Source organism: Rana temporaria, chromosome 4 (assembly GCF_905171775.1).
Source record: "Rana temporaria chromosome 4, aRanTem1.1, whole genome shotgun sequence".
NCBI classification, from domain to species: Eukaryota; Metazoa; Chordata; class Amphibia; order Anura; family Ranidae; genus Rana; species Rana temporaria.
In genome coordinates, this window is record NC_053492.1 from 83849756 (window position 1) to 83877545 (window position 27790).

Here is a 27790-nt window from a genome sequence, read left to right on the forward strand (position 1 = left end):
AGCTGTTGCAGAACTACCAAGTCCCATCATGTCTCTGGGAATAATTGTAACTGCCAGCCTTGCAATGTCTCATGGTAAATGTAGTACCACAACAGCTGAAGGGCCCCAGGTTGCCTACCCCTGCTGTAGACCATCATTTTAAGTGTTAGTTAATCCAAAACTGAAATAGTTTTAAAATTAAATGGTATTAAAAAATAAAAATAAAAAATGGCAATTATTTGTGATACACAGTGTAGTAAACACTGCAATAATGACACAAAACATGTGCTCAGTAAAAATACACTGTTCCAATTAAATAGCTTACAATTAAATTAGCCTTAGCGTATGTGGTCTGTATGACAGTAACATTGGATTGCAGGCTCTGGAAACATGGACCTATGTAATTTGTTTAATGTTCCTTGTACAAGGCAGCAGAGTATGCTGGCACAGTACCGAAGATTGAAATAAATAAAGCCGCAGATCCTCTATGCAGAATAGGACAGGCGTATTAGAAAAGGAATGGAGTGTTGCAGATTAAGTACAGACAGTAAGTGTAATTATATTCTAATACGGAGAATATAAATTATGCATATGCAGTGCCTGCCAACATTTCACCCATTCCAAAAGAACATTCACACAAACTCAATGAAAGAGAAATAAACTCTCATCTGCCAAGTGTAAAATAGAAAAAATAAAATAAAATGAATGAAGCAGAAGCCACAAAATGATTCCACAGGGAAAAGATGGAGAAAGGGAGGGGGGCTGGGAGAAAATAAAGCCAAATGGGAAAGGTGGGTCTGTTCTTAGAGAAAAGATACAACAATGGGGAGGGGGGGGTCATAATTCTCCAAATCTGGAAAATATATACAAAGCAATGGAGGTTTACTGTTCTCTAGTTGGTAAAAAGAAAGGGCAATGGCGGTGGGGGGGGGGGGGGGGTTCTTCCCTTAGCCAGAACACTGAAGATAGGCCATGGGTGTGTCTTCCAGCATGAGAAGTCACTGTACATATGTTATCAGAAGATACTGTTTTTAGTGAATTTCCAAGAGCAGTGGATTATTACAAAATTTACAGCAGAGCGTGGTGTAGTGGCTTAACAGAAAGCAGATTCTTTTTCTTTACAGCATTGGATTTATGGCTTCAATTTCCACCAGACCTCTATAAACAGATACTCGTTTATTCTGTATTTGTGAAAGTTTTCTCTGGGTGCTCCAATTTCTATGCATAACCCAAAAATACTATGGTAGGCTGTATTTCTCCCACGATGAGAAGGAGAAGGAGGAGAAGGAGGAGGAGAAGTAGACGAAGGAGGAGGAGCTTAGACTTTAGGCTCCTACTGGACAGAACTGTTGTGAATTTAGGTCTATGCTAATGTCTACACTTGAAAAATACATAAAATGAGACAGTTCACATTTCGGGAATATTCAGAATGTGAAGTAGTTTCATGGACTTTTTTCAGGCACTTTTTTTTTGTTATAGCAGACCAGTATTCAACATATTTATGACATAAAAAAAAGTCACTGTGATCACGTGTAGACTTGGAGCATACCTTTGTTACCAAGCCCTGGTAGGCGGGGCAAAACATGTCAGGGGGTGTGGCTGGAGCAGCGCTGGCTGAGGCCATACACAACCATATCCAAAGCACTGGGTCAGTTTTGAGCTGTGTTTTATCCCACATAAAAAAACTCACACTTAATAGAAAGCATGCTTACTTGTCTGGAATAATTTTCAATCTCCTCCGCTCGATTCCAGTACCAGTTTTTCACTATATCAATTGATAAGTTGTCTGTTCTGTAAACTAGTAATTCAGGCTGTTCATCATATAGAAACTCAGCCAAATCTGTTAAAATGGGCTCCACCTTTAACCTGAGATGAAAAAAAACAATATAAGTTCAGCTATTAAATTTACTCATTTATTTAGTGCTGATTCTTCAGTGTTTTACAGAAAATGCAAAGCAATGTATATCAGTCTCTGGCCTAGAATAACAAACAGTAATCTTGGTATACAACTCTGCTTTATATATGCTAAAAACAACACTATATGGCCTAAAGAAAGTGGACACCCTTCCAAATTCTTGAATTTGGTGCAAAAACGGAAGGCCCATAAAAACATAGTTTGAAGTGTTGTGTGCAAGAACTCAAGAGGCCTGCCCTGAGCCATGACACCCTACTGAAAACCTTTTGGGAGGAAATGAATCACTGATCAAAAGCCAGGTTTTCCTGTCCAACATCAGTACCCAGTGCATATAGTATCTGCCTCAGTACAAATTCCCACTTACTGCCAAAAAACACAGAAGGTCTTCCCATATTAATGCTCATGGTTTTGGATGTCCATCTAGTATGTATAGTTATGATGGTCATGGGGTCCACACATTTATGGCCATATACTGTATGCAGTTTAAGGAGCTGCTTAAATTAATACAAAAAAATAAATTGTTAAGGCAGTGCCTGGCAGGACATAGTTTTGGAAAGTCAAAGGAAGTTTGTATGGAGATCGTACAGTTAGCTTTAGGTGTAATCCACCATCAATGAAATGTGTTGGTGGCCTGGTATATTGGGAAACGCTGCACACTTCTTGCAGAGCAACTTGCTAGACTAGAATGTTTATTTTTAAATAATTGTCTTTATTTTAATGTTATTCATTCAAGAAGGGTGCAAGTTCTTAAAATTTTCAAAATCTACTTTATTTTGCTAAACGTGTAAATTCCATGGATTGTTTCTGTACAAGGAAGCAGCTCCAATCATAATTATTAACAATGGAAAAAAAAAATCACACCAACCACAACATATTAAGTTTTATTTTAAATTAAAAAATAACAGGCAAAATATCAATGTCAACTTAGATTTATCCCAACCATAGGTGTGCGCAGCCTATTGCATTAGGGTGTGCACCCCAAAGCTCAAACACACACTACCGATCACTCATGATGAAATGGGAAGGGGCAGTTAAGTTACATAATTAACGCCCCCTTCCCCCACTCATCCTAAAACACTCCTGCAGCAACAGCAAGAGGGAGAGGAGAGTAGGGAAGCCAGAAGCGCTGCAAGGGGAAGGAGGGGGGAGCCAGGGCAGTAGGGGGAATCTGTGCTACACGGGGTGATTAGGGTGTGCCTGGGCACACCTGGCACACCCTGTGCGCACGCCTATGATCCCAACAGGTCCTAAGGTTTCACGGTATTAAAATATTCTTGAACTAAGTAACTAGACTTCTGTCTCTAAACATCTTGAATTGTTTACAATAAAAATACTCTTTAAACAATAAAATTACAGTGTCATGATTCTGTTAAAGGAGGATTTCCATTTATAAATTGGAAACATATTTATCTTGCTATATAACTTTAAAATGTCAGTCTCCTGCAGCTACCTGTTTTACCAGGACCATGAGATGCAAAAAGAGGTACATTCTGGTATAGTAAAAGGAACCAAAAAAAAAAATAGATTTAATAAAAAAAAAACTATTAAAGTGCTCAGAAGTGTGTTTTTCTGAATATTTCTTATTACCTATAACTGCTAACTTGTTTTTTTATTATTTTGCAAAAATGTGTGTCTTTACCCTGTCACATGATTTCATTGGTGACAGTTTCCTATATATATATATATATTTGTTTGCTGTATTGTATTTGTATCTTTTGCCTGACGAAGAGGTCCTGCGTGACCTCGCAACGTTGCTTTTTCTGGATCGCTAACATGCATTACATTTTTGGACGTTTTTTTAAATGATCCTTGGTGTGCTGGCGAATATGTGTATATGATTTGCTTTCCGGTTCCCAGCCGGTAATCGTTTCAGCACCCTTTTACTTATTGGCCATTTCCTGGAAGGTGTGCAATTGGAATATTTTTTACTTTACCCTGAAGAAGTCACGTGATTTGTGATGCAACACATTGGGCAGAGCTAGGTGACATCACTTTCAATCAGAGCGAAACCGGAAGTAGAGTGTGAACAGTGATTCTCTGTCCCTTTCACTTGCCTATTACTGCCCTACATTACAGATTGTTTGTGAGTACGTTTTTTATTAATAAAGAAGCTGGGTATTTTAAGCAGTATTCTCCTATGACTATATATTTGATCATTAATTCTGAATGGAAGCTGGGAAGTCATATCCCTTGAAAACACCCTACACACAAAGTAGCTACAAACCCACAGAAGGCAGATTTGCAAGGATAAATCACTATAAAGCACTTGAGACCTGTTTCATATTATGGGCAAAAACGAAGGCGAGCAGGAATTTCACAAACAGTGGGAGCACTAAAGCGGTGGGCACTATAGCACAATAGTGAAATGCATGCCAACTTGTGTCTAATGAAGATATTATTGGATAGTGTATACTAAATGGACTTTGGCACGTCTACACGGTACTTTGAATGTTGGATGTATATATTTTTTTTATTATTATTATTCTTTTCACAGATTTTTTTTTATGCATCACGTGGAATGGTGGCTTATGCAGTTTAATTGCTTATTTATAGTATATTATCTATGTCACAGAATATTTTGATGCATCATGTGTATTGATTATTTATGTATGTAATTGTTCATTGGTTTATATAGTGTATAAGAATGCACAACTAATGTCACTTTTATCATTTATTTGTTAAGTAATAGGAGCAGCACATTTTAACGTATCACTAAACACACGTGGGAACACACTTAGGTGGTAGCAGCAGCTCTATATATACACCGTTAAAAATTGATATCATCAAGTGTTTGGCAGCGCAGTATTAGCTTATGAATTAAACACACATGTATTTTTCAGAACATTTCTTATTAACTATAACTGCTAACTTTTAAACGTTGTTTCTCAACACATGTGTGTCTTTTGAAAAAATAGGAAAAACAATGAATGTGTTACAAATGGCCCCGATGGGTCTTTCTGAGCCCCCTTGTATGTCACTGTTCACACTGGTTATTTTAGCACATTAAACACTGGTTAAGCAGTTCAGCTGTTACTATTGAAAGGTTTTCATGAAAATAGTAAAGTGTAGCTATAAACACAAGAGAAATTTAAAAATGAAATTCCCTTCAATATGTATTATTCCTTGCAGCTCCAATGATATTTTGGTTTTAGAATATAAGGAAAATCAAATGCTTAGTCTAACCTAGGTTCTATTTTAAGGTGCTTTCCCTGTATGCCATTTCCATAAATCCTTTGTCCTTGTAGGAAGCCAAGGTGTCTGGTAATTCTTATTCTATGTACACCATTTGATATTATCTGCACAGAGAAGGGAATGCAAGGCTGCTGGACAAGTCCTCAAGGCCATGTATCCATTAATGATTACAGGATGTAGTATAGATTTTCAGTGCAGGTATTGTTTCTGGAGAATATAACACTCTTTGTGGCCAGGGCTACCTTTTTACGAAAACAAGAAATTGTGTACCACTTTTTTATAGAAATGCCTGAAAAGAATAACTGAATTGTTTTTCACAATGAAACAAGGCAAAGTTACCAATGAAAAAACTCATCAATTTTTTTTTTTTTTTTTTACAGAATATTTCTTTTTTTCTAAGTAGTTTGTCACATGATAAAAAAAAAAAAACTAAAGCATATCTAAACTGAAGAATAAAAAAAAAATACATTGCAGGTTTTCAGTTATACAACTGGAGAAATTGCGATTTCTTCACTAGTATCTTCCTACTGGTGACATTTTCACTGAAGTCCAGGAAAGATTGTAGGGCACCCAGTAGTACTTATTATTGGGTAAAGTGGACTTAAAAGATTATTGTATTCATATTCGGGGAGGCAAAAATGTTCCATGGGAAATAGCAATTGTGGATAATAATATTGGCCTTAAAACAGCTGCAAAAGCAAATGATGATGTGGATGAACAGAAAGGAGTATTACCAAACTGATGTAAGTAATTGTATCACTGTGTTAAATGTATTAAAAACGTTGCGGGAGAATTCAATGAAACTTCTGCAGTACTTTTCTGGTGTTAAAGGGGTTGTAAAGGCAGAAGGGTTTTTATCTTAATACATTCTATGCATTGATAAAAAGCCTTCTGTGTGCAGCAGCACCTCTAATATTTACCTGAGGTCCCTCTCTGTCCAACTATGTCCACGAATGTCTCAGCCGTCCAAGATTCTTTCCCGAGTTGCTGGGACACAGCAGAGGCTCCATTGGTTCTCCTGCGGCTGTCAAAGTCAGCTAGCCAATCAGGGAAGAGAGTGGTGGGGTCGGGGGAGGGGGTCCATGTCTGAATGGATGTGACTGGATGTGACTTAGCTCGGGTGCCCCCATAGCAAGCTGCTTGCTGTGGGGGCACTGAATAGAAGGGAGGGGCCAGGATCACAGAAGAGGGACCCAAGAAGAGGAAGATCTGGGCAGCTCTGTGCAAATCCACTGCAACAGGGCAGTTAAGTATAACATGTAAAAAGGTACTACAGCGCTATTACTAAAACCATATAAAATACTAAAGATAAGCTGCAGACACGTGAGGTGCACAAAACCAAAGTGAATAAATAAAAAAATATTGTGTTGCGCTGATAATCAAGTAAAAAATTGCATACATATATATATACACCATATACATAAATAAGAACCCCCTACACCTCAAATCAGGGAGGTATATGTGCAAAAGATAAACAAAAACCACTCAAAAACTATAATGTGAAAAAATTCAAATAGAACCAGCAAAAATAGTTCATGGAAAAAACACAGTTCAGTACATAGGCTAATAGGAGACAGGTGTGAGATCCACAGTCCTTTGGTGTGCAGCTGTCATTATAGCAAAAAAAATAAATAAAAAAAATATAAAAAATAAAACCTTTTCCTTCTGGACTCCCCGATTAACATCTGATATCCTGTGTTAATCGGGGAGTCCAGAAGGAAAAGGTTTTATTTTTTATATTTTTATATTTTTTTTATTTATTTTTTTTGCTATAATGACAGCTGCACACCAAAGGACTGTGGATCTCACACCTGTCTCCTATTAGCCTATGTACTGAACTGTGTTTTTTCCATGAACTATTTTTGCTGGTTCTATTTGAATTTTTTCACATTATAGTTTTTGAGTGGTTTTTTTTTTATCTTTTGCACATATACCTCCCTGATTTGAGGTGTAGGGGGTTCTTATTTATGTATATGGTGTATATATATATGTATGCAATTTTTTACTTGATTATCAGCGCAACACAATAATATCTAAAATATGAGCTCTGAAGCAACTTTTTTTAATGGAAAGAAAGAGGCCATTTTTACTCAAATTAAAATATAAATATGGCAATGCAGCTATGCACTGCAATGTTAAAGTGGTTGTAAACCCTTACAGACCACTTATACCTACAGGTAAGCCTAGATTAAGGCTTACCTGTAGGTGCAACAAATATCTCCTAAACCTACACGGTTTAGGAGACATTTGCAAAAAATTACAGCACCAATGTCTACGGCGCATGCGCGTCGTAGATAATGGCGCAGGCGCACTGAGCGTGCCGTTTTGTGAATGGGATCATGCCGCTAAAGGCGGCTCCTGCGGGCATGCATGGGAGTGACGTCACGCGACTCCGGCCAGTCACAGAGCTGGAGTTTGGGGCCCCCGGAAGAAGAGGGGTGAAGATGGACGCTCGCTATTAGCGAGGAAGACGGGGACATTGCAGGCTTCTCTTGCAGGTAAATGACACATAATGGGCTATTATGCGATGCATAGTAAGTAGCCCATTATGGTTTACCTTTGCAGGGAAACAAAGAGGAAGTAAACCATCAGGGTTTACTTCCTCTTTAATTCAGTTCAAAAGTGTAAAAATGTAATGCTAGGTCCACTCTGCCATGAGTGATGCCCTGCTTTTCATAATTCTTTTACCGGCTGTTTCAGCAGGGACCGGCCAAGGTTTAAACCATCTATGGGCAGGCTTGATGTACCCAAGACAACCAGCATGTCGGATTTGTACATGCAATTATCGGCAGTGGCTATAGCCACTAGCAAAAATCACTGTGTTCTTTTGGCAGGGATGGCTCCCCACGCCCTTGCAGGGAGAAAACAATAGCTCTGCGGGAGGGATGGATTCCCCCATCAACACCGACAGTGTTGAGCAATGTGCTCTCCTGCAGCCTGTGGTTGCAGGCAAGAACATAGCATTATCTATGGCCTACTGAAGTTTTAAAAATTTTGCAAAAACCATTTATAAGCTTTCTTGTGGAGACACCCGGCTCTTGTTTTTTCTTTCCCATCTACAGGATTGTGTGAGACCCTCATCTCTGTGGGGTTGAATTTTTTTGGCACATCTTCCATGCGTTTTTAATTAATCAGATTGACAAGTACTTTAAACATTATCGATTACTGGTAAGAAGCTGATCGCACCATTCAATCTCTATAAAATGCAACAAAATTCAACTATTTCTAGTATATCCCTATGGTTTGATTTCTTGATTCTGTTTATATGTCTTTGCATTCAAATCCATGTATGGATGCCTATGAAATTATATTATATTATATTATATTATATATATATATATATATATATATATATATATATATATATATATATATATATATATATATATATATATATATACACACACACACACACACACACACTTAAATGTGTTTTTTTTTATGTATTTACATGAGTGCTCATATTCTTTCTTTATTACCAGTACATTAAAACGCCATAAATTCATCTCCTGAAGAAGCTCTTTTGGGAGCAAAACATGTCGAGAAAAATAGTCTTATACATGTACTCTCTTAGGAACAACTAAATCAGTTGGATATGTACTGTCTCACGTTTTTATCAATTTTGTGAATAAAATGTTTTATTTTTTTTCTAATTTTCTATATTTCTGTGTTGATCAGTATCTGGTCATTCTATATACCTTTGACACCGTTAAAATCCCATGAAATGTGACCTCTTGCCCTCCCCTTTTGTCTTCCATTTATAAGCTATGAATTCTATTTTAAGTCCCTGTTTGTCCTGCGGACATAATGTTACTAAATAAATTAGAATGGCAGAATCCCAGTAAATAAACTGCCTAATGGGAAAGTGTATGTCAGGCAAAGTATTATTTTAAACAACAAAACAACAGCACCTGCATATTTTCTGGCTACATTATACATGCCAGAGAAAGAAAGCCAAGTAGATTTTCTTTATTATTAGCTTTATTCAAACACTGAACACTTTTTCTGTATCTATAGAGAATACAGGGCATAGCATTAGCCAAGTGGCAGGCATCCACTGAAACATACAACACAAGTGGAAAATCTTCAGTTTGAATATTTATGCTGATCATTAGGAGGGACAAAGCCCTCAACATCTTCCAAGCTGTGCAGTGGAAGCAGCAGATGTTTGCCATCTATATCGAGTAAGTATTTGTAGAAGAGTGTCATTGTCTTCTTAGGTGGAAACTAAATTAATGTGTATAGCCTGTACAGAAGAATAGTGTGAAAACCAATTCCAGCCTTTACAGTACATCCACCTGACATAATTAAACACTAAAAATACATTCAGGCCTGATTCACACCTATGCAGGTTGCAGTTTGCTGATTGCAGGTGCATTTTGTGTTTTTCAAAACACATTTTTGATCTATTAAAGTCTATGGAACCAAAAACAAGAAATAAGTCCCTGGCCTTTTTTAATAAAATGCATAGATGTGAACTAGATACATAGTAAGCAATGTTAAATGGACTGTAGTATGTTTCTGCAAAACTGAAAATGCACAAAAAAATGCATAGGTGTGAACCAGGCCTCAGACAGCCATCTGTTTTGAGTAAAACAGCATGGTTTGGTCAGTTGCTTATGTCTTCCATCTCTAATGGAACCCAGTGTGAAGACTGGGCCACGGTAGCCTGTGTCACTGCCCACCTCCAACAAACAGATGGATACCCTATCTGGGCGACATTTGTTTTTTAGTGTTTTGGAACATGCCTAATCACTGTAATTGCCACTATGAATGCATGTGACCGGATGACAATGAAGCAGCACAGTTGGAATACAATTGTCACCTCATAACAGGAAGTGACTGAACAAGAATATTCATGTCAGGAGAACTAAGAATTCTTCTAAATTAAATTTAAGTTTTACTCCTATCCATCCCTCCTCCTGTTTGCTACACAAATCAGGCACTATTTTATATTTCCCCCCCAGTAAAAGGGTTCTGCCTAGATACCCCCATGCACGTCACCCGCCTAGGCGAATGACGTACTCTATGCTCATTGTGCTTCCTGAGACATGCATGTCACATATTTCAGGAGGCACGGCCCTTCCCTGACATTGGAAGAGGAGGGTGGGCCCAGTGATGCATCATTGGGAGACTCAAGGGCTGAACAAGGAGGAGCTGGCAGCCTCCCTATGATGTCACACAGGAACATGGAGGCGCAGGACTGAGAAGGGGCAGCTGAGAAGAGGATCCAAGCAGGACAACGCTGAATCCACTGGGTGGGTGAGTATCTGAACTGTGCAGAATGCAATATCAGGTAAGCAGAAGTTAAAAAAAAAGAAAAAAAAAGGGGGGAGGCTGAAGAGCTGCTTTAACAAAAATAATGCATACATCTTTAATAAAAATAAATCTTTAATAAAAATAACGCAAATTAAATAGTTGTAAACCTCCAACATGATATATGAACAAAGCATATTCCCATATTTCCGAAACGCGTCTGTTTCGCATTATAGCACCCCATACTGCTTTTATTTGTATTGTTCACATGATCTTACTTTTATATTTAGTATACCAATAAAACCTGTCACGGTTTTGTTTTGACCTGCACCTTTTTCTATTTTTTTTTTTAAAGTGTATTTTGTGCGTGTACTCGAGAGAGGAGCCAGACTGCAGGAGTTGGGAGTAGGCAGGCCTCCCCCAGAGGCAATCTGCCACCTTTCTCCATGCCCCGGGCGGCAATGGCGGGTGTGTGAGGGGGTCCTCCCACACAGCCCGCCCTACCTGCTCCGTTTTGAAGCGCAATGGGGACTCCCTATAAGGGAGCGAGAGGATTTGCCCGCTCAACCAGCCCCGTTAGTCCTTCGCTGACCGCGTGGTCAAAGTGCGTGCATGTTAACCCAATTTCGAGTGCGTGTAAGTGTGGTGGTTTTTGTGGAAGGGGGGTGGGCGTACTAAGGGCAGGCTTACCTCGCATAGCACACCCACCGGGAGCCGGGCTGAGACCACCAAACTCAATTCACATGTAGCCGAGACCGGGATCCGAACCCCTAGCTGCAGAGGTGAATGGCTTGTCAGCGCAGTGCCAATCGCGTTGAGCCACCGCAGCTCCCTTTGACCTGCACCATTTGAAGCATCTTTTTTTCTTTTTGCATTTTTTCCATTTTGCCCTATTAACATACTGAGGCCTTCAATTCATGTCCTGCTATTGAAGTTACATCTACCCTGTTCCTGTGATCGGTGATACTCGTCTTATCTGACGTATTCAGCCATCGCCATCTGGGGAGTTCTTCTACGCAGAGATTCAGGTCCGCTGAGACCACCACGCTCATGCAACTTACTGTCCTAAAAACAGCTAAGTCCACACCCTCCGGTAAGAGTACCCTACTATACTTACCTCTTCCATATGATGCCTTGTTGATCCCTTCAGACAACTGTATATTCAACCATCATGTCAATGATTTTATCAATCACTGTTTCTATGGAATTCCAAGTGCACTGCACCATTTTATCAATCTAGTGTCACATTCAGTGTTGTCATGTTGCATGATATTTTTTTTTATTATGTACTGTCTCTTTAATGTCTATCTAGTTTGTCTCTTGTGGCATTCCGTAGTTACCATGCTGCTCAGTTTCTCCTCCCCCTCTTTTCTATATCAGTCATTTTAATGCTGTAATTCGTGTGACCTGTGTGTATCTTCTATACCTGCATGGAAGAATCGTTCTTTTACCTGTTGTAACTTACATTCTACGGATCATTCGACGAATAAACATTGCCAGATCTTCTTTCATGTGAGTTGTGACTGAGTAAGCTATGTGGAAAGGTGATTTGGTATGGATAATCTCTTCAGGGCAATGAGCGCCATGTGCTACTGAAAACCACATTCATAGTCTTTGCAGCCAATTCAGAATAAGTGTGATATAGGATCCTACACGGACTTTATATAATTTAAAATTTCTTGTTTGTTTTTAGGGTCTTCACACTGACTTTATATACATTTTTGTTTATGAGGCCTTTATACAGACTTTATTCACAGTTTGTTCACATTTCACTTTTTGTGCTTTTTAATCATTGTGCATATCGTTTAGTGCTGCACTATTGTTCTAATATTCCTCTATAGTAGTAAAGTGTAATTTCTGTCTGTAAACTCATTCTTCTGTTATCTGCACTTCTGATAAGTTTTCCTGACACCAAGAGAAAAAATATTTTTTTTTGTACTCACCGTAAAATCCTTTTCTCTGTCATCCATGGACAGACACAGCCTTCACAAGTCTTGACATATGGGTTATGTTCCTGTTCATAGGAGAGGACTAGGCAGAACATGTTAGATATTTAAATACATGTTACTTTAACAGAGTTGAACACATCCGCCTAGGGGGCGGTCCCTCCAGACATAACCCTCCTCCCTGCAGCATGCAGCCTCAGTTCGTAACAAGCAGTACAAACCTGAAAAGGAGGGGTGGGTGCTCTGTCTGTCCATGGACGACAGAGAAAAGGATTTTACAGTGAGTACAAAAAATACTATTTTCTCTTATCGTCCATGGACAGACACAGCCTTCACAAGTCTTAACATATGGGACGTCCCCAAGCAGTGTCAAAAAACGAGGGGTGGGAACAGTATCGGTAAAAACAAACAACTTCATCCCAAAACAAGCAGAGCTCCTGAACGGAGCAGGTGTAACTTTGAACAGCCGCCTGCAAAACCTTGCGGCCGAAGGAAAAGGTGTGAACGGACGACCAAGTCGCCGCCTTACACACCTGTGAGACAGATGCTTGATGTCGGAAAGCCCAGGAAGCACCAATTGCCCTGGTTTAATGTGCCATGACCAGAAAGGGGGGCACCCGCCCCTTAAGAGCATTGGCCTGTATGACGGTCTGCCTGATCCACGAGAAATGGTGGCCGACGAAACCGCCAGGCCCTTTTGTGGACCAGACACCGACACAAAAAGTGAGTCAGACCTCCGAAACAGAGCCGTAGCAGACAAGTACACCCGCAAAGCATGTACCACGTCCAAGGTATGAACCGCAACCTCCTTCGGATGCGTCAGCCGAGGACACAAGGATGGAAGTACAATGTCCTCGTTAAGGTCAAAGGCCGAAACCACCTTCGTAAGAAAGTAAGGTTGCGGGTGCAAAACCGCCTTATTCTTATGGGGGACCAAGTATGGTGACTTGCAAAACAAGGCTGCCAATTCAGAAACACATCTGACAGAAGTAATGTCCACTAAAAAGACCACCCTCTGAGATAGTGTCAAGAGAGGAATCTCTCTGATGTTTTCAAAGGGAGGTTCTTGAAGAACCGTGAGCACCAAATTCAGATCCCATGGAGGAAGAGGTGGTTTAGGAGGGGGAAGTATATGATGAACCCCCTGCACAAAGGTACCCACCAGAGAATGGGCCGCCAAAGGCCGCTGAAAGCACACAGCCAAGGCTGAAATCTGTCCCTTAATGGTGCTTAAGGCAAGTTTCTGATCCACTCCACGCTGTAAAAACAGCACGACCCTGGAAATCGAATAGATCCATGGACGCCACCCCATCTCTTCGCACAAAGAGGCAGGCCTTCCAGGTGCGATGATAGATCTTCCAGAAAGAAGACTTCCATGCCCTCAGCATGGTTGAAATGACTGAGTCGGAAAGACCCGGTCCCTTAGCACCTGGCTTTCAATAGCCATGCCGTTAAAGCCAACGACTGTAAAGCAGGATGAAGAATGGGACCTTGAGACAGAGGGTCCCCCTGCATTGGCAGCCGCCAGGGTGCATCCGCCACCAGGCACACGAGATTGGCGTACCAAGGATGTCGAGGCCAGTCTGGAGCGATTAGAATCATCGGGATCCCCTCGGGCCTCCACTCTGCGGAGCTGCCGAGGAAGCAACTTCAATGGGGGAAAGGCATAAATTAGCCGATACTGACCCCACGGGGCCACCAACGCCTCAGACTCGTCTGCCCAGGGATCTTTAGACCTGGTCAAGAACCTCAACACTTTGCGGTTGAGGCGAGAGGCCAGGAGATCCACGTCCGGTGTGCCCCACCTCCTGCAAAGGAGTTGAAACACCTCCGGATGCAATGACCATTTCCCCTGGTCCAGCATATGGCGACTCAGGTAGTATGCCTGCCAGTTTTCTACGCCCGGAATGTAGAAGGCCGACAGAGTCGTCATGCTTCTTTCCGCCCACCGCAGGATGTGCGCGTCCTTGGATGCTGCAGTCGAGCTCCGTGTTCCCCCCCTGATGGTTGACATAAGCCACCGCCGTGGCGTTGTCCGACTGAATCCTGATTGGGCGACCTTGCAACCTCCTCAGCCTGATCGCCTGAAGTTCCAGGACATTGATCGGCAGATGGGATTCCTGTAAAGTCCAGCGACCCCCCAGACGCCCCTCCAACCTGTGAGGCTGGTGTCTGTCGTAATCACCGTCCACTGGAAGGGAAGAAACGACTTCCCGGACCGAAGAGCCGGGGATCTCGGCCACCAATTCAGAGAAACTCTGACCAGGTGGCTTACCTGAATCTGGCGATCCAGAGACTATGCAGATTTGTTCCATTTGGACAAGATCTCATTCTGCAATACTCAAGTGTGGAACTGGGCATATGGTACCGCCTTGAAGGAGGCTACCATCAGACCCAGGACTCGCATGCAAAAAACGGAGAAACGAGCATTTGCGGGATTCCAACAGCTTCACTGCAGACTGAAGAGTCTGCAATTTTTCCAGGTGAAGAAAGACTCTCGCCTCCGCGGAGTCCAGAATCAACCCCAGGTACTCCAACCGCTGAGTCGGTACCAAGACCGACTTATGGATGTTTAACACGCACCCAAATTCTCGGAGGGTCTGGCTGGCTATAGACACATCCTCCTCTAATTCTGAGCCAGAAGCTGCTCTCAGAAGAAGATCGTTTAAGTAGCACACGATGGCAATGCATCGCTGTCTCAGCAAAGCTAGAATCGGTGCGAGCACCTTGGTGAAAACTCTCGGTGCTGATGCCAGGCCAAAGGGAAGGGCCACAAACTGATAGTGGTCGTCTCCAGGGCCTTTTTGGATGCTTGGTCAGCAGACCAGCATTTCAGCCAAATCAGGCAGTGCAAGACCACCGCCGAAACAGAGGCTCTGGATAGTAAGGGGGCTGCATCCAGTGTAGCATCACAGACATATACAAGGCCCTGGACCAACTGGTTGGCCAGTCTAAGGAATTTGGGAGGGAGCTGGTGCTCCTCCACAGTCTGGTGCAAAACTTTTGCCCATTCAGTGAGTGTCTGAGACACCAAGGTTGCAGCCACAATAGGCCACAATGCAGACCCCAGCATGGTAAACATGGAGCGGGTCAGCGCCTCGGTCCTCCTTTCAGTATGGTCCTTGAAAGCAGGGGTCCCTTCTATAGGGAGAGTGGTTACCTTATTTAACCGGGGGGTCAACTACCGGAGTAGAAGCCCATTTTTTCAAAAGGCTGTCCTCAAAAGGGTAACGGACTGCCAGGCGCTGAGGAATCACAAAGGACTTCTGCGGCTTTTCTCATTCCTTATTAATGAACTTGTCAAAAAAGGACACATAAAAAAAACCTTCACAGAGCGGTCCGACTTGTGGGACCCAAAAAAGACTGAACCCTTAGTGGATGCCTCAGTTGCACCATCCAGCTTAAGGGAGTCCCTCACAGCACTGATGAGCACACTAACAAGTGCCCTGTCCTGTACTGACCCAAGCGAGGAGTCTTTCTCACAAGGAAGGTCCTGGTCCACATCCTCTGACAACCCAGAACCGGGGGCCTGCGCAGCAGCCGGACCTGGGTCCGAGCCAGAGCATTCCCCAGAAGATGACGGGGAGGGGGGCGCTTTTTACCCCCCTTACGCCCGCATGCCGCTTCCACCCTGGCAACAAATGTTTCCAGGACTGCCGACAAAGTGTCCATGGGAACCGCAAGTGCAGGAGCACTGGCTGCCACCTCTGGCTTGTTTGGGGGTAGAAGGAACAGATACTGACTCCATTACAAGAGAACTCTCAGGGACCTATGCAAGACCTGAAAAGTCCACCCTCCTTGCTGCCCTGAACGGGGGGTTACCCAGGGGACTCACCAACCCAGCAAGAGACTGCTCAGTGCCGCTGCCCACCCTCTGTACACAGCGTGTGTCATGAGGAAAAAGCTGTGAGGTAAAGCCGTGAGGTAAAAATCTGTGAGGACATATGTGCTACGCGCCATTTAGAAAGCCAGCACTAGAGGCCAAAACCCCACACAAAACAGCCACCAGACACCTCAGATAACAGGGCACGGCCACAGTAAAATGGCCGACCGCAATAACCAGTTGCGCCATAATGGCCACCAATGGGAAATTTCAATGCAAACTGTTGGAGTAGCTGTCAGCCCAGTCCACTGTGAGTGAGACAACACCACAGCCCAGTCATGTGCGGACCCTGGAGCAACAAGCTCACCGGCCACCCCCGAAAGTGGGGTATGTCGTGGCAGACCCAGCCCTTAGCTACAGTGTGCTTGCGCTCGCTGTTCGGACTGAGGAGACTACAAGGATCTATATATCCAGCCTGTCACCCAGTCGGCAGTTGATAGAAGAATCATAAATAAAATAAAATTAAAAATTTCTTCAGGGCGTTGGGCCCAAAGGGAGCCACATCCTTCTCTTCTGCTAGGCAGAAAAAAACTAAGGCTGTGTCAGTCCATGGACGATAAGAGAAAAGGCGACTTGCAGCACACAGCCTGTGACTGACAGCCTCAGCTCTGTTCCTGTGTGAAGTGGGGGGTGTCCCTTTTCCTATAATCAGCTCTCCTCACTGAGCTCCGCAGAGTGCAACTTCAGCTCCCTGCCTTCTACTTTCTTAACGCTCAGACAAGCTGTATAAATTCTGGACCTTGAATGGATGTAAGAGAAGACTGAAGATAAACAGGTACAACTTATGTAGGAGGATTTGTTTCATCTCTGTGTATCACCTGAAGTCAGTGACTTCACTGAGAATATGAAAGGGTTTACAGCTACTTTAAAAAATTAAAGCTTGTGTAAGATTTTAGTGTGTGAGTTTAGTAATATATTAAACTAATTGTCTTTACAGTTCTGTTTTAGTAAACTCATAATCAAAGGGATGATCATTGTTCAGCTAGAGGTGAGAATAATTCTTTCAAATGGTACAAATGTACCAATGACAATTTTCTAAGAGGGGGAATTACCCTTGCTTTTCTTTCATTTCCTGTTGGGTCTCTAGGACAGGAAGTGGAGGGAAATATTGCCAGAGGGACACAGGCAGCACAAAACAACCCAAGGGGTTTTAACTGTCCGCAAGTCTACCCAAAATGAAACAAAAGGTTTTGCCTTTACAAAACACTTTAATATAGTTAGTTCAAGAAACATCAGCAAACACCTGTGCTTCAGAAAAGGGACCATATGTTGCCACTGCATACTTAGTGTTAAAACTTAAATGAGAAAGTAGTTATTGGGTTTATAAAAACTTAGTACAGCTTGTGGAAATTGTTGGCTTTTAGAACATATACAGGCAAACATTAGATCTTTATTCAAATAATTCCTACAGGTAACTGTGATATACTTGAACAAATGATACATAAAAAATACAGTGTATGTATAGTGAAGCTTGGAGTAAGAAAGATTATGGTTTGCAGTCATCGGCCGAGTACTCACGATCAAACATGTCAGATGAAACCGGTCCGCGGACCGTTTTCATCGGACATGTCTGCCCGGGGACTGCCTGGGGACTTCTGTTCGATGGCCGTACACACCATCGAACAGAGGTCCGCGCGTAAACAATACGCGGGGCGTGTCCGCGGTGTCGCCGCGTTGATGACGCGGTGTCGCCGCGACAATGACGCGGCGACGTGGGCGGCCTGCCTTTAAAAGGCTTCCACGCATGCGTCGAAGTCATTCGACGCATGCGAGGGATGGCGGGCGGCAGGACATGTACGGTAGGTCTGTACAGACGACCGTACATGTCCGGGCGGACAGGTTTCCAGCGGACTGTTTTAAAGCAAGTCCAGGAAACAGTTGTCCGCTGGAAACCTGTCCGATCCGCCCGGGCCGCTCGGGCCTACACACGGCCAAACATGTCTGCTGAAACTGGTCCGCGGACCAGTTTCAGCAGACATGTTTGGTCGTGAGTACGGGGCCATCAAGTAAACTTCTGGGTTCTATGCGGTCATCTGTCCAAAAGCTGAAGTTGAACCAGAAATAGATCTTTTAACATAACAAGGATCTAAAGCACACAAGCAAATACAAGGCGTGTGTAAAAAAGAAGAGATGGAGGGTTGTGGCCTGGCCTAGTCAAAGCCTTGACTTAAGTCCAATAGAAATATTGTTGGAGGATTTGAAAGTGAAAGTTAATGCTAGGAAATCCACAAACCCGTTGCAAATGAAGGAATTTTCCATTGGTGAAGTGGTCTAAAATTTCAATGTCAGAAACTGGTGGGAAGTGTTTCAAAATCCATAGTCATTACTGATAAAGGGGGCAATACCAGCGTCTAGGGCGAAGGGGTGTATGTACTTTATTCACAGTACATGATTACATAGATTGAGAATTCTGTTCAATAAATGATTCAAAAATGTTCTTGTGCTTTTTTTTTTTCTTCAAGCAGGTAACTATTATTTGTAGGTACTGTTTGAATGAAGATCTAACATTTGCCTGTTCAAATATGTGAAAAAAGTCAACAATTTCCATCAGGTGTACTTATTTTTCACATGGCTATCTAAACAAGAGGTCACTTCTTGTCTTAAGAAGCAGCACTGCAAATTCTCATGGCTTTGTAACAACTACGGCATTTGGACAAAATTGGAAATTCTGTAACAAAATACCAGATTTAGGGGAAAGCTTTTCTTTGATTAAATGGCACTAAGAAGTAATAGACAGAAGGTAACAGTTGGGCTGTTTGCATATATAAAAATAATTATACTGCTACCTCTGATATCTGTGAAGTTTTGTTCTAGGAAAAAACTCCAATTAGCACATAAAACACTTTCATGCCGATATTTCAAACTGCCAGAAAAAATGGCCCTGTGAAAGCCAACACAGCATTTCCACCTTCGGAAAAGGCACTAAAAGCTATATCAGTTGGCAGAAGGTAGAGTCACTTGACCTTTGTCTGCCAAGAACTTCGTATGATGTTATCAGCCATGTACACCGGTAAATGCAGGCACAATCTGCCGCTGCAGCCGCCATCATCTCCCCTCGTACACTCTTCATCAGGTGGCCTTTATTTGGACAGACAATTCCACGGCCATGATTTGAAAGTGATTGAATGCCTTTTAATAAAAGCGTTTTGTAGTCATTCCCCCTGAAGCTGTGTGATCTTCTATTTATTCAATCGAGAGTCAAGCTGGGTGTGCTGAAGAATGGAAAGCAATTTAGTCCTGTAAAAGTAACAAAGGGCGACGGCGGACAGGATGGGGTTTTAACACATCAGCCTCTTTTTTTTTTAAAAGTCCGCTAATGTTCCACCGCTTTCTTTGATGTGGCTCGGCTGTTCTATTAAAACGTATTAACATATTGAGTGGAAAACATAAAAACAGTCATTTAAATATGTATGAGCATACAGCTGATGTGTGCCTTTCAATTATGGTTCAGGCTGGACTTACTTGCACTGAGGTTCCTCGCACCAGTCCCTGTCACGGTGCTTCTGCTCATTCCATGCAACAATCTTAAGCTCACCGTCTTCAAAGCTAGGAGAGAAATCCAAAGAAAGATAAGAAATAAAATACATGCTGGTGGGGTAAGGATGCAACTGAACATGTAAAGCAGGGGAGAGGTGAGCCCAATTGAAAAGTACATTTTAGAAATATTTACAAATACGTCTATTTAACGGAGAACTGTCAAAACCATGAAATATGAGCAACCAACACTCTTTCACGTGAAAGTCTTTCCTGCTCAGGCCCACTACTTAACACACTTAGAAGTAACAGTTATTTTTAAATAAATCAATATTTAACATTTTGGCACACCTTTTCGCAGATTTTGTAATTTAAAGCAGTAGTAAACTTTAAAAAATTAAATAAAAATCTTCTCCCTGCAAGGTAATGTCACATTAGGAAAGACTTACCTTGAAACAAAGTCCTCCAGCAGCACGCTGTCACCGCTGACAGGGCATCTTTATCTGGTCTTCCTTTCCGGGTTCACGGGCTCTGGGCCACTTGAATGGCCAGGCTGCAAGGATGTCACTCCTGCGGAACAGAGCTCTAAAGAAACAGCACAAGTATGTCGTTCCTTCAGGGTGCATGTGCCGGTGACATCCCCGGCTGCAGAGACCCTGAATATCTCCTAAACAGTGCATGTCTCATCCGCTTTGATCAGCGGGATCGCTCCGTTGATCCCTGCTGAGCTGGCAGATGACAGGACGGTCCCCGCACACTGTGCAGGGACCGCCCTGTCAGATGTACAGATGTACACTCTCCCCTATGGGGGGACCTGATGAACTTTTTTAAGTTCTTTTTCCCTCTGCTTTGATCTGGCCAGTAACACACTTCCAGTATTAGAATTCCAACACTCTGGATGAAGGCACAACAGAGACATCTTTGGACAGCAGCACATAAAGCTTGTCTAAGCTTTCAGAAAACAGGGAGCAGAAAGCTTATGTTACACACTCTGAGGTTTACAACCACTTTAAGTATCACTTTTTGGAGAGCCGTGACTATTGTATGACAGGTACACTTTAACAAAACAAGTAAAGATAGTTAAAAAGGAGTAGTGTATAATCTTACGGCTCCACAAATGAGAGGCCTTCCACTGCTTGGGAAGAAAGTAATTTAAACTGGAACTAAACATAGGTAGTAAAAAACTATGAGCAGGCAGATGTTTATTGCAGAACAGACATGCTACACAGTAGTGCATTTAGGTTTTGTGCTTCCCTAGGCCTGACTAAACTTCTGCACCTCCTAATTTAAATATGACCCACCCCTTCCTGTCAAGGCCACACCCTGTTTTTTATTAAGACCCAGCCTGGAATTTTTAAGGGGGAGGGGGAGGGGGACTAGTTCTGAGGGCCCTGGGGGTAGGCAATGGATTCCCTTGCGGGAAATCTCTGCAATTGGACAGGGATGGTAAAGAATAAACTAACAGGTGCTATAACCCTCCCTTACTCTATTCAAAATGAAAAAAAAAAATAAGTGTTGATTATAGTTCTACTTTAAGCACAAATTTCTGATAATTTTATTGAGAGGACTAAGACAATATAACCATGCCAATGGTGCAATAGAAACATAGCACAGTGAGGAAGGTTTGTGGTCCAGAATGATAGGACAGTCAAAATTAGAATCCCCCCACACACACACAGTTGGGGAATGCCGGGCAGAAGCAGAGCGGCCACTTTATGGGGGCGCTAGACTAATTTGCCTAACAGTGTAGTGCAAGTCGACGGGGACTCTTTTTGTGCTGCCCCCCCTGCAAAGTGTTGGCCTAGGCCAGGATACAGCATTGATGCTACATCTATTCTGCAATATCACTTGCCTGCCTGCTGTAATCTTCTACTGAATTTACACTTAGCTGTGAATATGCAGTTTAGCATGCATTCATGGAACACTCCAGCTATGCCAGAATTAGTGACTCCCGTGCACATGCTTGGGATGCTGTCATTCCCCCACTAGCCAATCAAGAGGCAGAAAACCCAGTACCTGGAAGTGTCAAGGAAGAAGATAACAGGGATGCAACCACTGCATTGCTGGAAGGTAGAGGTGAGTATTTCTGGGGGTTTAGATCTGCTTTAAGTATTTCAGTATTCCACTATACCTATTTGAATATACAGAACATGTCAAATTTTTATCTATAAAGAATCAATGAAACCCAAGGGGCTTTGGTGCTGAACATGTGCTCTGATGGAGAAATGACAGATACAATCTGGCTGCTATGGGAAATGTGTTTATGTCTTGTCCTTGAATGTCGCAAAAATGACCGCTGCTAAGATTCAACACATAACAGCCATCCTTCAGATTCTTCTACCCTAAAAGGTTTGACAATTGCTTGAAGCTGGTTTCCAAGCATAACAAGATATATCATCATATGCTAATCAAAGGTGGAATCTAAATACAGATCATACCAGTAAATGGCGCACCTTCAGAAATAGAACGTTCAAATTGCATGCGATGCTCTTTTAAAAGGCCAAATGTGTATCCAGCCGTTTACACCTCAGCTAAATGATTGTTTTCTACACATGCAATTAACATTTACTTTTCCCTGACACTACAGCACAGCTGACTGTTGCTGCCAATGTAGAATATACTGAACAATGTGATAAAAATTATATATATATATATATATATATATATATATATATATATATATATATATATATATATATATACATACACACACACAGTATAGATTTTGCAAGTGTATATGAGCATTTTAGAATTGCATCTCAAGTATTTTACATATGTATTCAAGTTTTGGCATCTTTGTTTTAGCTAAAGGATAACATTATACCTAGACTAGTTCCTACAGGCTAAAAACACCTGAAATGTGCCGTAAAAAAACACTCAAAATGCTAAATTCTAATTTTAACAGATGTTCCCATTGAAACGGGGTCAAAAGTGCCACGTTTCTAAAGTGGCCCAGTTCTGCCTCTGAATGGCTCGAGTAGCGTTTGAAACATCAGGCGTGGAGCTACAGGCACCCAAGCCCTCACATGTGAGAAGCCACCATTGAAATACATGGGGTTTTGGATGTTAACAATTTTGGAGCTACAAGCTATAAAACGCTCAAGTATGAATAGGGCCTAAATGTATGGCCCTCATTCATCAATACAAAACAAGTGCACATATACTGACATTTACAAGTACTGTAACTTGTATCTTGACAGTTTGGGGTAAAATCAATCTGCACCCAGTCCTTGTGGAGTTTTATTATTCTTTTTACATGTGTATGAGATTCCTACCATATTACAAAAACCTTGAATAGCCCAACTTTTTTACAGTGTCCTACGGTTTACACGTTGTAAAGTTTTTAGATAACTAAATCATAAATACGGACTGTCCAATTAATTAATATGATGAGCAGATGGAAGGAACGTCTCAAACTGATTTCAGAATTCATATTTAAAAAACCAAAGTAGGAATTCATACTGAGTGGCTGAGTATACCAGAGCCCGATAATTTTACCTGGTGGGAAAAAAATAATTGAGATGCACTTCCTGCATACAACACGCTAGAAATTAGATCAAACTGAAGTGACCTTCAAATCAATTTATTTTCCAGCATGAAAGGAAGACCATTTATACATGCAGATGAAGCAATCTTTTGTACTAAGCTCTTAATGCTCATCGGCTAAATTCACAGCCACATCCCTCTAAAAGTGGCTACACACATTACGGCGGGAATCTAAACTCCAAATCGAACTGCAAATAAATTTAAACTTATATAAAGCCAAAACATTTTTCTTACTTTGGATAGAGTAGAATTTTTTTTTTTTTTTTCTGTTTGTGTTCTATTAGGAAGATTTCCCCCCAACACGGTCGGTCCAAACCGATGAAAACGGACTGAAGGATCTTTTCATCGGTCCAAACCGATCGTGTGTGGGCCCCATTGCTTTAAAATTTAACTGATGGACGCCTAACCGATCGGTCAAAACCGATGGTTAGTATGCAAAAGCATCGGTTAAAAACCCACGCATGCTCAGAATCAAGTTGTCGCATGCTTGGAAACATTGAACTTAATTTTTCTCTGCACGTCGTTTTGTTTTACGTCACAGCGTTGGACTCTATCGTTTTTTTAACTGATGGTGTGTAGGCACATCAGATCATCAGTCAGCTTCATCAGTTGACCGTTCTCATCGGATGGACCGACCGTGTGTACGCGGCCAAAGGCTCCATTCACACTAGCGTTTTCCATAAGCTCAAAAAAAGCTAGAAAAAAAATGCTAGTTGAAAAATGCTAATAGCTCGCTTCTAGCAGCATTTTAGTAGCTTTGATAGCATTTTATTAGTGCAGTACATGAAAACAAACAAAATCTGTTAGTAGCATTCTAGTAGCATTTAGAAGCCGTTAGGAGCATTTAGCGTGTTTTTTTTCTGCTGGAAAAACGCTCCAAGAACCTCAAAAAATGCTAATAGCCTAAAGTAGTGTGTATGGACACATAGGATAACACTATTTAGCTTCTAGGAGCAGAAAAAATGCTAATGTGCATGGTGCCTCCGAAGCTTTAGATTTCATTACCAATCGGGACCCAGACATCCACAATACACCATCCAAAATGGCGAAAAATATATATTTGGGACTAAACATACACATTTATACATTTCTGTAGAACTAAGCAGATGGCAAAAGTGTGATAAGAGACTAAAGCTGCCCATACAAGGATTGAAAATTCTATGCATGTATGGTCAACTGTGGTTGAACATCTGTTCAATCTTTCTGCCAAACATGAACCACTTGATCAGCGCTGCAGCCTATAAACTGCAGCGCTGATCTGTGTATTCTCACGGTGGGGGGAATCTCCCTGCTGTCAGAATATAAAGACCAATGGTTACCCCATCCACTTTGAATGTGGGTCCACTTTTTTTTTGTTCAACATGCTGGTTGAATGAAAAATAACTATAACGGACTCATCTATGACTGGCTTAACTCAACAAAAAGTCTTCCAAGGCAGTCAGTGACATGGTCAGTAGGCTAGTTAGAAGCAAAAGAAAGAAGGAGCAGGGGAGTGCCTTGTCATCTTAGACTACAGGGCTGTGTGTTTCTATTGATGCACCATACTAGTACCTGCATGGAAGGCTGGCCCAAAAAGGTTTGCTGCAAGATAAGAGAGCCACCCTAAAACAGGAAACCTTGACCATCAGCCTAAACTTAAACATGGGAAAGATTTAAAAGATCATGAAGCTACATACTCAGTAAGTGATTAAAACAGCTGCTGACAGTGCTTATAAAAATAAAAGGTTAAAAAGAGAAGTATGGCTTAAAAAAAAAAAACATTTATACTCACCTAGATGGGTGCAGCATTGATCCAAGCGTCAGTTGTCCACTGCCAGCTCTAAGACTAAGAACCGAGCTATCAAAGACCGCTGACCACTCAGTTCTCAGCCTTCCGTGCTGGTGACGGTCAGTGCTCTGTCCCACTAGCGATCACTGGAGCACCGGGCTGTGGACAGGGGGAGCAGCTGGGTCAGGCTCTTAGCGGCTAACATCTGGGTGGATTCCGACCAAATGATCGGGATCTTTTCAGAGCCTGGATCGGCTCTGTGACGTCAGCCGATAGCTGGCTTTAAACAAGAAAAAGAAAGAAAGGGAACACCAGCCTAGTGCATTATCCTTTGGATGGATTTTATTAAAAATGGATATAAAAGAAAACTACTTACGAACGTAGGTCAATGGCTCACAATGTAAATCGTTTCCACAAGTAGCAGCAATGAGTCAGAACCAGATACACTCCAAATGGTCACAGAGGAAAGGACGAGGGCCACTGCTGGCTGACACGTTTCGAAGGATTACCTTCTTCCTCAGAGCCCAGCACCAGCCCAATAATCCACTTGTGCGCAGGAGTGTTTGTTTTCTGCTATTGACAGCAGGCTTTATTATTATTATTATTATTATTAAACAGGATTTATATATAGCGCCAACTGTTTGCGCAGTGCTTTACATCAGGGAAGACAGTACAGTCACAATACAAATCAATACAGGAGGGATCAGAGGGCCCTGCTCGTTAGAGCTTACAATTTAGAAGTGAGGGTCAAGTGGAACAAAGGGTAGTAGCTGTGGGGGATGATCAGATGGACTCAAATGAAAATACAGTTCGGTATGGGAAGGGTAGGCTTCTCTGAAGCTGATAAAGGATGAGATAGATGGATAGATTGGGGTAAGGAGTTGCATAGGCTTGGAGAGGCTCTAGAAAAGTCTGGAGCCATCAGCTTAAAATGGGTCACAGGAGTGCAGAACACACTGCACTTCTGTGATCCCCAAGAGAAGTATAGCCTACGGACAGTGGTGGTGCATAGCACATAGTGATTTTTGGTAGAGGCTATAGCCGCTGGCTGGACCAGCCCGAGATTTAACGCCCATGGTTTTGGAATCAAGAGTCCAACAAGCTCATATAGGTGTGATGATCGTGTGTCCAAATTTCTGGCCATATTGTATGTTTACTATATGCAAAAATATATACCGATAGATCTACACATTCTAACATTCACACCTATATGGATGCTAGATATAGAAAGATCAGTCTTTGAATAGGAGTAGATAAATTATTCTGAAAGTACAAATTGCCAAAAACTGCAGACACAGTATAGTTCTCATACAACAGAAGCTTTTCTTAGGTAAATCATCATGTCACACAGCTACTCCTTCAAGGTGCTGCTAATGAAAGTAATCACCAAACCCGAGAGACAGTGCCAAATCCAGCTATGCTGAAGAGCATAAATATTCAGCACTGTAAGTTACATTACTTAAGACTACAAACTACAAAAAATAAAAAAAATAATCCTGCCAGCTATACTATTTTGTACTGAGTACATTTATTGGCTATGCAGTTCTGAGATTAAATATTGAGGCGTTAGAGGGAACAGCATCAAGGCCACCTAAATATGCTGCCGTGGTGATGATCGAGCGCCTGCTTTACATTTTGATTATAGGATCTAATCAGCTTTTGATTTTTGAGGTTAAGGGGCTTATCTTGTTAACTCTTTTCAGAGATACAAGCTGGTCTGATTCTTTTCACGCTAATAGCTTTCTCATTGCAGGTACCATGAGAGGCTGCAGACAGCCTGGAATGTAATAAAGTCACTTTATACAGAAAAACAAAACACAAACATAAAAGTGTGCGATTTAAAAGCAAAGCTGGAGGGGGTTTTATTTCTCCTCAGGGCAGATATTCTCAAATGCCGGGAGTGCAGCCTACAATGGAATCACATTTTTTAAATCTAATGTGTTGCTATGGATTACTACTAGAAACTATTCATCTGGTAATCCTGTTTCGTTTACGGTTACCGGTCTAGATACAAGGTATATTAATACTTTAAAGCAGTGGTCTACAAACTGCGATCTGCGGGCCAGATGTGGCCATTTGTCCGTCTATATCCGGCCCTTGGGAAAGCCCCCTGTGGATATAAAGCACTATTCTTGCCACTGATATAAATGCTGAAACATTATTTCTTTCATCGACAATAATGATGGGGCACTATTCCTTTCACGGAAACAAATGATGGGACACTACTTCTTCCATTGAAACCAACAATGGGTCTCTATTCCTTCCACTGGCACCGATGATTTAGCACTATTCCTCCCACTGACAACAATGATGGGGCACATTCCTCCCACTGACACCAGAGATAGGGCACTATTCATCCCACTGACATCAATGATGGGGGGCCACTGCCAGAGTGCTTAAGACCATCTCTCTCTGAGAGGCCTTCTCAACTACGTTTGTTGTGGAGCACGCCCATTGCCTGGCTGCGAGCCCCCCTAAGTGGCGCTCCTCCGCACACTTTTATTGCTAAACTCTTCAGCTATCATGACCGGGACGCTATCCCGAGGCTCACAACTTTTTCCGGCGAGACTCCACTTAACGTGCGACAGCAAAGCACAGTTCTTCGAAGATCCAGGAGCAGTTCTGTCATAGCTGTAGCACCGTGATGCAGTTGGTCCTGCACCAACCTAAAGCCTTCACCCGGCCTCTTCCATCGCCATCATGAGAGTTATGTTTGAGTATGGTCCCTGTGCCTTGGTTTCTTCTTTGTTGCCAGCCCTGGGGCGTCCAATCCTCCCTGAACTGCGAGTTGGGCACAGCCTGCTTATACCCCCACTCTCTGGTGCTCTGAA

The 27790-nt window shown here is 42.1% G+C and overlaps 1 protein-coding gene across 1 annotated transcript in view; it reads right to left on the minus strand.

Annotated features, from left to right (window-relative positions):
- The window catches only part of NBAS (NBAS subunit of NRZ tethering complex), a 975710-nt gene that overhangs the window by 670065 nt on the left and 277855 nt on the right, over nucleotides 1-27790 (minus strand). Inside the window, exons 22-23 of the mRNA XM_040348578.1 lie at nucleotides 19634-19717; nucleotides 1692-1845 (exon numbers count right to left, since the gene is read on the minus strand). Of these exons, the coding sequence (XP_040204512.1) occupies nucleotides 1692-1845; nucleotides 19634-19717 (238 nt within the window). The remainder of the gene's footprint in view (nucleotides 1-1691; nucleotides 1846-19633; nucleotides 19718-27790) is intronic.